This window comes from Monodelphis domestica, chromosome 2 (assembly GCF_027887165.1).
Source record: "Monodelphis domestica isolate mMonDom1 chromosome 2, mMonDom1.pri, whole genome shotgun sequence".
In the NCBI taxonomy this organism is placed as follows: Eukaryota; Metazoa; Chordata; class Mammalia; order Didelphimorphia; family Didelphidae; genus Monodelphis; species Monodelphis domestica.
The window spans coordinates 129,242,084-129,254,214 of NC_077228.1; the positions used below are offsets into that span (position 1 = coordinate 129,242,084).

At 36.1% G+C, this 12,131-nt stretch overlaps 1 protein-coding gene and 1 non-coding gene across 2 annotated transcripts in view; one reads left to right on the forward strand and one right to left on the reverse strand.

The window, feature by feature from the left end:
- IARS2 (isoleucyl-tRNA synthetase 2, mitochondrial) overlaps positions 1-12,131 on the forward strand; it is a 54,173-nt gene that overhangs the window by 13,325 nt on the left and 28,717 nt on the right. The window contains exon 9 of the mRNA XM_056815959.1: positions 3,649-3,809. Coding sequence (XP_056671937.1) covers positions 3,649-3,809 — 161 coding nt within the window. The remainder of the gene's footprint in view (positions 1-3,648; positions 3,810-12,131) is intronic.
- Positions 9,064-9,166, reverse strand: MIR215 (microRNA mir-215). Its single transcript, NR_034983.1, has one exon. It is a non-coding gene; the product is annotated as a microRNA mir-215 (primary transcript).

The following is a 12,131-nucleotide window of genomic DNA, read 5'->3' on the forward strand; positions in this document are numbered from 1 at the left end:
GAGAGCCAGGTCCAGAGATGGGAGGTCTTGGGTTTAAATCTGGCCTCAGACACTTCCTAGCTGCCTGACCCTGGGCAAGTCACTTAACCCCCATTGCCTAGCCCTTACCATTCTTCTGCCTTAAAATCAATATACAGTATTGATTTGAGTTTTTTTTTTTTAAGAAAAAAAAGTCACTTAATATTCATATAGGTTAGAAAAAAGACATTAAAATTTTTTTGAGACCAGTCTAAAATGTCCTACATATTCTCTTCAAATTAATAGGAGGAAACTTAAATATTAAAAAGTTTAATAGTTGAATATTATAATTAAAGCAGAAAGAAAAGCAAAATCAGGGACAGAGCCACATGGGTTAACATTGCCATCTTGGGACTTTTTGGGATGTTGCAATTGAATACAAATTTTTTTTTTTTACAGCTAAACTGAACATTTGTCCTGTGGGTTGCATGAAATAAAGTTGAAGGCTAATGTTTCTATGTCTTATATGAAAGGAGAAGTTCTTAGGAAAAGGAATTTGTTCCCACCTATTTTTTTAAACAAGTTCTTAACCTGGGGTCCTCAATCCCTTTAGTGGTCCATGAATAAGTTTCATGAGTTCTATGAAGTGAGAGGGGAAATTACATCTTTATTTTCATTAATCTCTAACTGAAACTTAGCATCTCCTCCACTTATGATTTAAAAAAAAAATCATTTTTAGAACTAGTCTGTCAGATGGCTGTATGATATAAGTGTAAAGAATACTTGCTTTAAAGGGGCAGCTAGGTGGCTCAGTGGATTGAAAACCACCCCTGAGTTGGGAGGTCCTGGGTTCAAATCTTACCTCAGACACACCCTAGCTGTGTGACCCTGGGCAAGTCACTTAACTCCCATTGCCTAGTCCTGTGGGAAGGAAATCACTTTAAAAGACTGATATATATTAATTTAAGGTCGCCAAGGAATTCAGCTATGTAATTCCTAAATGAAAACTCAAGTCAGCAGTCAACCTTTTATGGAGTTTAATTACAAACAGGAGGAAGAAAGGTATTAGAGAGAGAGAGAGAGAGAGAGAGAGAGAGAGAGAGAGAGAGAGAGAGAGAGAGAGAGAGAGAGAGAGAGAGAGGAAAGAGAAGGGAATAGGGCTTAAATACCCCCTCTGTTTAGGCTGGGCCAAAAGGCCCAAGCCCTTAGATAGCTGAGGCAAAGAAAAGAGATCAGTCCCTATCACTCACGTGACCAAAATGGAGAAACAGTCTCAGGGGCCTCCACCTCTAGCCTCCTTCAGAGCAAGCCCTCCTCTCAGAGCAACCTCCTCAGAGCAAAACCTCCTCGAACTCCCCCAGTCCTCAGACCCCGCTATCTTTAAGGAAACCATCTAAGTTCCCTCCCCTCAGTTCTCACATCTACCAATCACTGTCCATGTCTTCCCTGTGCCAATGGTGGCTCTAGCTTAACCCAGGACCGCCCAGAGGTCTGCCCCTTTGCACATGTCTGTTGGAGGTCATATTCTCAAATAATTAAATTTTGATCTATGCTGCAGCCCTTCCTAAATCCTGTTAGGACTGAGTAGGGTAGAGATTGTATCAATTCTAAAATCAATCATGACTCAAAGAACTTCCTGTTCTATGCTTAAGCATAGGTCAAAGCCCTTTCCATTGTTCAGCAAAAGGTTTCTGTCCTAAAGTAATCTTAGGTAGGGAGGAGAAGGACCCTCCCTACCTAATGTTGGAAATGGTGACATTTCCAACATTCATAAGTCTAAGAAATTTTAAGGTTTACAGTCCTTACCCCTTTTCTGCCTTGTAACCAAAATATAGTATTGATTCTAAGATGGAAGGTAAAGGTTTAAAAATAAAAAAAGAATATTTCCTTTAAAATATCAAATTGACTGAAAGTTTCTTCAAGATTGTACTAATTTGTTTTCTATTTTGTTTTTCATAAGTCTATACATGTTTTAGTTTTATACATTGTACATTTCTCACTATTTCCCTCTCCTTCCCAAAAAGTAAAATAAAATAGAGGGGAAAACTAAAACTAACCAACATATCAAATAGAGACATTCTGTGCAGTGTTCCATACCCATATTCTCTTGCCTCTTAAAAAAATGGAGGATGAGGAACCTTCTCATGTCACTTCTTTGGGACCAAGCTTTGTCATTAAAATTTCAACAGCACTTGATGGTTTTATTATTGTTCTTTCACTTTAGATTGCTTTCATTCTATATCACATTTTTCTAGTTCTGTTTACTTTGCTTTTGTATCAGTTCTTAAGTCTTTCTGTGCTTCTCCATGTCCATCATCATTTTACTGTATATTTATGTTTTATTATAATTTCAGATTGCTTTCCAGAATGGATGTACCAATTCTCATCTCCAACAACAGTTTTTAAGTGTGCATCTTTCTATAAACCCATTCAGTGTTGACTCTAATCTCCTTTTTTGCACTATTTGTGAATTCTCTGAGATAAACTGTATAGTTATTTTGATTTAAATTTCTTTTAGTAATAGTGATTTGGATTATTCTTTCATAAAGTTGTTTAACGATGTAGCAGTCCAGCCCATGGATATTATGGAGAGACAAGGTTTGTGAATGGGCACATGGCCATTCTGTGCATGGCAATGAACTCTGTTCTTAGTGTGGATGAAGTTAGGGCATGAAACCTTGCTTCCCTTTCTCTCACTCACCTGAGGATAAAGACTCCACCTTCACCTTGTCGTAATTTGCAATTATCCAATGGCAATACACAATATAACTCATCTATATGTATTGAGGCATTATGTAACTTATCAATATGTATTGAGTTCATTTGCGTATCAAAGAGAATAAATTGGGAAGCCATGGCCAGCTCCTCCTTCTTGGCTGAGCCTACAGGTTTGCTTTACACTGTCTTTCCACTTTTCTCTCTCCTCTCTATCTTTACCTGAGGCCTGGCCTTTGGCCAGGTGTCTCTCTTTCTTTTCCAATGCTAATACCTAGCATTCTCTAGTTCTTTAGTCTCTATTCATTCTCCCAGCTGAGCTATATCATCCTCTGACCAGTGCAGTGTTAAATGGGATCTCTGGGCGGAATATAGCCTTTCAGTAACATCCATTGATCAGAGCGTGGCTGCGGCTCCCAAATATTCAGAGCGTGGCTGCGGCTCCCAAATATTAATAATAATTGATTACTGACTCATTATTCACATCTCAAAAGCTTAGCTCCTTCACGCCCTTCGCAGGATCAAAAACTTCTATCCTATTTCTATCTTCCTACCATAAAGCTTCTCGCTGGCGGGAGGCTTTAAACTGTAAGAGTTTATGATTGTTCTTTTGAAAACTGTTGATACCCTCTAACTGTATACTGTTTTTTATGATTGAAATATAGATTCAATTAATTTTTTTTTGCTATTAATGAAGATTAATAATAGGTCTTAATTTATTCTGTTTTGATTTAGTGTTTTTAATGTTATAATCTGCAATAAACGCTTCATGTCTCCTTGAGATTATCACTTAATGGGTTCCCATTGTAAACATCTGGAAAAATGTTAGTTTCCTTTCCTACTTTGATATAAAATTACTTATTTTTTAACATGACCCCAGTAACCCAATAAAAATACATTTTTAGTCATGTTGATTAATATGATTCAATTTTAGAGACCTTTCCTCATTATACTTATTTTGTAAACTTACTGTAGGAATCATTAAAAAAGGTGAAGTTTCTTCCTGCATCAGCAATGAATAGTATGGTGGACACAATGGAGAGACGACCATTTTGGTGTATCTCAAGGCAAAGGACTTGGGGTGTTCCAATTCCTGTGTTCCATCACAAGACAAAAGATGAAATCTTGATCAACAGGTAGAAACTTTCTATATGTTATATAACATTTTAATGAGTTAAATATTTTTCAAAATAGGAAAAATGTTTTTTAGCTTCCCTGATCTTTGTTTCTATGTTATTTGGAATAACTGATACAATGTATGCTTTGTTTTCTCTGAGTAAAATATGGTAATTTTATCAAAATATTTTCCCTCTGTCATGGTTTCAGTTGGTATAAAATTAGTTTTAACCAAAACTAGATGATCTACACCTAGCAACTACCTGTTTCTTTTTAGTGATAGTTCCACACCACTTTATTCTAATCTTTTCCCCTTTTCTATTCTTCTTTTCCTTTTCCCTTTGCTAATCTATTGTGATTCTAAATTTCTGGAACCTCTCCTTGCATTGATGGGAAATTGATATAAAGGGTGGGATATTTTTATTTTTTAAAATTTATTTCATTGATTAATTAAGAACATATTTCCATGGTTACATGATTCATGTTCTTTCTCTCCCCTCCTCCCATCCCCTTACATAGCCAATAGGTAATTCCACTGAATTTTACATGTGTCATTGATCAAGACCTATTTCCATTCTGAATTTATCTTGGTGTAGGGTGTGAGATGTTGATCTAAACCCCATCTCTCCCATAGTGTTTTCCAATTTTCCCAGCAGTTTTTTGTCAAATAGTAGATTTTTGCCCCCAAAGCTGGGGTCTTTGGGTTTATTATACACTGTCTTACTGAGGTCATTTACCCCAAGTCTATTCCACTGATCCTTCCTTCTGTCTCTTAACCAGTACCATATTGTTTTGATGACCACTGCTTTATAGTACAGTTTAAGATTTGGTACTGCTAAGGCCCCCTTCCACATTTTTTTCATTATTTCCCTTGATATTCTTGATCTTTTGTTCTTCCAAATGAACTTTGTTTTAGTTTTTCCAATACAGTAAAAAAAGTTTCTTGGTAGTTTGATAGGTATGGTATTGAATAAGTAAAATAATTTGGGTAGGATTGTCATTCTTATGATGTTAGCTCTCCCTACCCTTGAGCAATTAATGTTTTTCAAATTGTTTAGATCGAGTTTTAATTATGTGAAAAGTGTTTTGTAGTTGTGTTCATATCATCCTATTTAGTTTGTCACTGTATCCTTTAAGTATACTTCTTTTAGCTACCCTGATGATAATAACAATTTTTAAGAGTTACCAATATTGTCTTTTCTTGTAGGAATACAAATCATCTGAACTTATTGGGTCCCTTAAAATTTTTTTTCCCCTCTGTTTATTACCTTTTGGTAATTCTCTTGAGTTCTGTGTTTGGGCATCATATTTTCTGTTTAAGTTAGGTCTTTTCTTTAGGAATGCTTGGAAGTCTTCTATTTTATTAAATTACCATAATTTCCCCTGCAAGAATATAGTCAGTTTTGCTGGGTAGTTGATTCTTGATTGTAGACCCAGTTCTCTTGCTTTCCAGAATATCATATTCTATGCCTTCTGGTCAGTGGATGCAGCCAGGTCCTTTGTTAGCCTAACTGTGGTTTCATAATATCTGAATGGTTTCTTCTTCTCAGTGTGTAGTATCTTTTCCTTGGTCTGATAGTTCTCGAATTTGGCTATAACATTCCTGGGCATTGTCAATTGGGGATTAAATGCAGAAGGTGATCTGTGGATTCTTTCAATCTCTATTTTTCCCTCTTGTTCAAGAATGTTGGGGCAGTTTTCTTGGATAATTTCCTGCAGAATGATGTCTAAGCTTTTGCTTTTGTCATGATTTTTCTGGTAGTCCAATAATTCTTAAAATGTCTCTCCTGGATCTATTTTCTAGGTCTATTGTTTTAACAATGAGATATTTCATATTTTCCTCAATTTTTTCATTCTTTTGATTTTGTTTTACAGACTCTTGCTGCCTTACATTAAAGACTGAATTTCATTCCTGGCTTTTTGGTCTGATATTTTTTTTGTAGGTCATCTTTTGCTTTCTTTGCCTCGTTTTCAAGCTGGTCAATTCTGGCTTTCAAGACACTATTTTCTTGTTTTAGTTCATGTGCCCCTGTTTCCAAATTACTTATTTTGCTTTTTAAGTTCTTTTCCCAATTGTCTTCAGCCTCTCTTAATTGTTTTTTGAATTGTGTTCTTCCAAAGTTTGTGTTCAATTCACTGCAGTTTCTGTGTTTTTGCTTGGTGTTCCTTGGTCCTCCTCTGTTCCATTTTCTCTTTGTTCATTACCTAGATAGAAGCTGTCAATTGTAACTTCTTTGTTCTTTTTCTGTTGTCATTCATATTTTTTCCTTCTCTCCCCCTGTCATTGGCTGTAATCTTGCTCCTCTGATTATTTGCTGGATCTGTGGATTTGGACTGTTCTGTCCTAAAGAGGCTTATTCTCTTCTCTGCTGATTGACTAGATTAGACTGATGAGCCCTGAGGTCAGATCTTCCCCAGTTGGCAGCAGAAGCTGAAGGTGTAGGTGAGGAGGCTGAAGGGAGGTAGGCTTCCCACCCTGTTATCAAGGTATTCTGTAGTGGTTGCAGCCTTTGCCCTCGGAGCATAGTCAGCAAGACTCTAGGTGGAATCAATGGGGGAGGGATGTTGGAGACTGAGCTTCCCTGCCCTCTGAAGGCTTCTTATCTGCCCTATTGTTGAGGTTAAGCCAGGGCAGAGCTTATCTATGGAGTTGGATATGTCCTGAAGCCAAAACTTGGAGGAGGCAAGATGGAGCATTTTGACTGCCTGCGACTAGGCTGCCCTCTCTGAGCTTCTCCTCCAGCTTACTCCCTGCCACCTGTGTTCAATGCCCTAAGCCTGGCACACCTGTGCCAGCAAGGCACACCTTCTGGACTAGTGCCCTTGCCTGCCCAGAGATTCCGAGGACCACTGGAGACTCAGCACAGTAGGTGGGGGAGGGGTCCAAGGATCTTCCATCTTCCTTTCTTTTGAATCTGAGAGTTCAAGAATTCAGGCTTTTTTTTGGTATACCTTTTAAGTTGAATCCAGCAGTTGGGTTCCCCAGCTTTGTCCTGTTGTTAGATTTGGTTTTCTGTCCCCTTGAAGCTCTTTGTTTTTGATTGGTGTGGAAGGGTTTTCAGAGAAGTCTGGGCTTTTGTTGTGTCTAAGCCACCATCTTGACACCACACCTTCAGGATTTTTTGATTTAAGGTTATATGAGATCATTTTTTCCATTGAGATTATATTCTTAAAAATCAGTAACCAGTTATTTTCAAATGAGAATTGAGGATTTAGTTTTATTTCACATATAGTTAAAAGAAATTTCAGTGGCTAGAGCTCAGATCCCCAACCATCTCATGAAGACGAGGCACTCTTGATTTACCATAAACTTTGAGATTTCTAATCGTATGTTCATAACAAACTAGCTTGGTAGAATTAGAATGAATATTAATGAAATTTCCCACTGGACCTAGTAAAGAAAGTACCTATATTCCCCTTCTTGGCAAATCAAAGATTTGGTGGGAATAGATGGTTTTGTGAGCTACCAGCATTTAACAGTAGTGGGTGGTAAACTCAATTCTAAGATGTGCCACACATGATTACTATTATTTTACAGGTAATAGTGCTGTATTTTATTTGATGATAGCTCTATTCTTCTGTTTTCTCACTTTAATGAATTTATTGATGTTCATAAAGGTTTCTCTTTAGAATGACATGTATCCTCTGTCAAAGAATGGACAATCTCATACTAGGGACCCCCACTCACCAAGCCAGCCCTCTCTTTGGAAGAACTGAATCAGGGACTTAGAATTACTACTGTGGGACATGTCCTTTATTTCTGTAACACTCCCTCTCTCCCCCTTCCACTTCTCATTTCTTCCTAAATGAGGGAGAGGAAGAAGGGGAGGGGTGATATGAATTAATCATTATCCTTCTTTACAGGGTGTTCATATCTGTTAATGTATTTTGGAAGCTTCAGCTAATAACAGTTTGCACATTTAAAAAAAGGCAGCAGCACTTGATATCGGAGCTTGGGGAAAAAAGTAAAAAACAAAAAAACAAATTTTATTTTATTGAACATTCCAGAAGGAACAACAGTTGACTAGTGAAACCTAGTTTTTAAAAGGGGAGCATTTATATTCAGTGCTTTTTAACTTCCTAGCTAGGCAAACACTTTGGCAATCTGATTCCACAAGAGCAGACCTCCTCCTATTCCCGCTTCCTCCCCACCCCCACCCCCACCCTGCTATTTACAGAACATTTCTGTACCAATCCTCCTTGTGAGTATTTGTGATCCAGAGCTGGCTAGGGTGCTAACTATGGCTGAACTAGTCTGCACCTAACCACTGCCTCAAATTTTCTCCATCCGCAGATGGGGTACCTGCATAAATGTATTTACATTAATAAATGTTTTATGTATTTAAAAAAAATGACATGCATCCTTCTTAAACTTTTTCATTCAATCCATAACTAAGTCTCTCCTTGAACAAGGTGAAATGCTTTAAACTTTGTTCCTCTTATCACATGCTGTTTTCTGTTTTTATGTCTCACTCAGAAGAGCAACCCCATTTATATCACCATTTAGTGCCAATGATAAATTTAAATAATTATTAAGTATTTTTGGGCTTAGAGGAACTATAATGGAAATGTGTCATGTGTATAACATATAGCATAATATTTAAATGAGACATTTGTTAATTTTAGCTCTGTTGTTACTTTTGTAAACCTTGAAGCACAATCATATCCCCATCAAGCCATGTGATCAATTATATGTTTTTCTTCTGTGTTTCTGTTTTCTGTTCCCACAATTCTTTCTCTGGCTGTGGATAGCTTCTTTCTCCTAAGTCCCTCTGGATTATCCTGTGTCATTGCATTGCTACTAGTAGAGAACCATTACGTTCAATTGTACCACAGCGTATCAGTCTCTGTGTACAATGTTCTCCTGATTCTGCTCATTTTGCTCTAGGCAGTTTTCTTTATTTTTTATTTTTTAGGCAGTTTTCTCTAAAGGATCATTGTAAAGCTATAGCTGTGTTTGTGTTTTCATCACCATTATTAGAAAAAGTTTTCATAGTTTTTCCATGTGAAAGAATCTAAGAGTAGTTTATCTTTATGTAAACAAATTGAACAAGTGGGTATTTTTCATCTTTTCCCTTTGTTAAAAAATGTGGTCATCAAAATGAATATCATTTGAAACAAATGAAAGCTTTGATTTGACTGAAAAATTCAAGTGAATTCTCTTTGATTACCAGTATTCTTTTATTGATAATTAAGAATTAATATTTTCTTATTTTTGTTTTTTACTCAGTAGCTGTCATTCAAATTTATGAAACTAACAGTTTGTGGTTTTGAAGCAGCACAGACATACAAGGCATTGGCCTACAGAAATGACAGACAAACTTTAAATATAATGTCTGTCAATTCATAGGTCATTTTCCTACACACCATTTCTTACTGATGGCAGCAATTCCTTCTTCGTTACTGTAGCACTTACCTTCCATCTTGGAACCAATACACAGCCATCTTGGAATCAATACTGTGTATTGGTTCCAAGGCAGAAGAGTGGTAAGGGCTAGGCAATGGGGGGGTCAAGTGACTTGCCCAGGGTCACACAGCTGGAAAGTGTCTAAGGCCAGATTTGAATCCAGGACCTCCTGTCTTTGGGCCTGGCTCTCAATCCACTGAGCCACCCAGCTGGCCCTTGAAATCTAGATTCTAATCAGTTGCATTTTACATGTGGTATGACATTTGAGGGATTACTTTTTTCCCTTTTATATAAGAAGCAGTGGTTTGTTTGTTTGTTTGTTTGTTTGTTTTAAACCCTTACCTTCTGTCTTAGAATCAATACTGGGTTCTAAGGCAGAAGAGTGGTAAGGGCTAGGCAATGGGGGTCAAGTGACTTGCCCAAGGTCACACAGCTGGGAAGTGTCTGAGGCCAGATTTGAACCTAGGACCTCCCATCTGTAGAACTGACTCTCAATCCACTGAGCTACCCAGCTGCCCCCAGAAGTAGTGATTTTTTAAAGATAATAATTATTCATTTTGTTATAGTGTGAAATTTGTGCCAGTTTATTTTGTTTTATAAAAATTCAAGACTGTTCTAACAAGGTAGCTTTAAAAAGGGACACTTTATGTAAAGTGTCAATGGTGATTTGTTATTTAAATTAAAAATGATAAATATGAGCTGTGAAAAATCATTTTTACAGTTTTCAGATTTTTTTCTACTAAGTCAACAACAGTTAGTTTTATAGTAATTTCTTATTTTTAAGTTTAATGTCATCATGGAATATAGTTGATAAGTAAATCATTTTTCTGGAAAATTATAACATTAAAATAAGTTATTCTAAACATAGTATAGACATTTAAAGGTTAATTTGAAAGTTTTCAGTTACTGTATAATCTTTTCTTAATTTTAAACAATGTTCTCTAGTTGTAAATTACAGATTTCTTTCATTGATTTTCTTGTTTAAAATTAAATTTCCCTTTAGTGAGTTGTCTAACAAATAAAGACTTAAAATTTAAAACACAGGATTTTATTCATGAAACTTCATTCTTAAATGGAACTCATTTTATTGATAAAATTCAAAGCATAGTCACTTACCTCTTTCCAAATAAACTACCTGAGAAGTTGTTTAATATTCCCTTGTAAATGAAAAGTTGGCTTCTTGTCTTTACTGTTTCTGCTAACGACTGAGGAACTGAGAACTCTGAAACCAGTTTCTTCATCCCTTAGAACTCATAGTGGTGCTTTAATTTCTGATAACAGGTTAAATAAGCATTCAATAAAATCAGTATCAGAGTTCAGAATAATTGGTGTAATGGTAGCTTGAACAAACTAATGGCTTTTCATTATATGAAATCTACAACTAATAAATGATACAAAATTTTAGATAAGGTCTAAAAGCAAAATTTTATGGTAGGCTTACTGCTTTATGAAATGAAATACTTAAAATAAGAAGATTGATATAAAGTAATTAATTTGCCAAAATTACTTTCTCAATATCTGTGATTTATGGATAAACTATAACAAGCTGCTTTTCATAGTTGTTGTTTTTTTAAACCCTAACCTTCTCTCTTAGAAGCAAGGCAAAAAACAGTGCTAGGCAATAGGCGTTAAGTGACTTGTTCAGTGTCACACAGCTAGGAAGTGCCCGTGGCCAAATTTGAATCCAGGATCATTAAGCCTGGTTCTCTGTCCATTCAACCACCTAGCTGCCCCTAGTCTTTCTTATAGCTTTCCTAATATGTTAGAAACTGCAATACAGAGTTACAATGATGACTTAGTGTCACAAACTACAGATGGATCCCAGCCTTTGTAATGAACGTTATACTCTAGCTACTTACTGAACCTCTGAGACTTCCTGTTTACCTGTCTTCAGCTCTGCATCTAAGTTACAATTACATCTACATAATAGAAGGTTTTCCTCTATTTCTTGGCAAGCCACAGTATATAATTTGTGAATTAGTTGTTATAGTTTATTCATAAATCACAGATATTGAGAAAGTAATTTTGGCAAATTAATTACTTTATATCACTTTTCCTTTTTTTATTAAAGTGAAAATAGTATAACCAGTCAAGTTATAATAATCTAGTTAAGTGATATTGGGCCCAAGGTAAATTCAAGTTTGCAGAGGAAAGGGAAATGAGAGTATAGAGTACTAGGCCTGGAGTCAGGAGGACCTGGGTTCAGATGTGGCTTCAGACGCTTCCCAGCTGTGTGAAATTGGACAAGTCACTTGAACTCCTATCGCCCTGTCTTAAGACATAAGGTAAAGGGTTTTGCTTTTTTTTTAAAAATGGAAAGGAAAGGAGAGGAGAGAAATGTGGATTTATTGTCTTGATTCAGTGGAGATTTAAAGGGGAAAAGAGTAGTGAATGAGAATTGAGCTTCATAGTTTGGACCCAGCCAGCTTTACAGATTTATTTCCTATTGCATATCCTAACCAAACACATCCTAACCAAACAGCCAGCTTTACAGATTTATTTCCTATTACACATCCTAACCAAACAATACAATTCACTTTGTTTCCAAACTTGACATTTTTTTCGCCTGTCTAGTATAGGTCATCATTTCTTACTCCTAGAATCTCCTGACTCACTTATTTACTAAATTTTTATCCTTATTCAAGATACAATATATTGCTACTTAATATATTATTAAGTCTTCCTTGAATTTCTTAGTTGTTACTTTTCCTGACTTCTCCAACTTATTTCTAAGCATTTTGGATTCTTCCTGTAGAAGGTAACTTCTTGAGGGTGAGAAATAATTTGGTTTTGTTCACATTCAGGATTTTCTTTTCTCCTCTCCTTCCACCCCAAAGTTGTTTGTCTGATAGGTTCATCTCATAGGACTTTGTAAAGAAAAGTTGTTTTTTTTTTAAAGGGTGAGAGACAAGTACTGTTGATTTTTACAATTTAT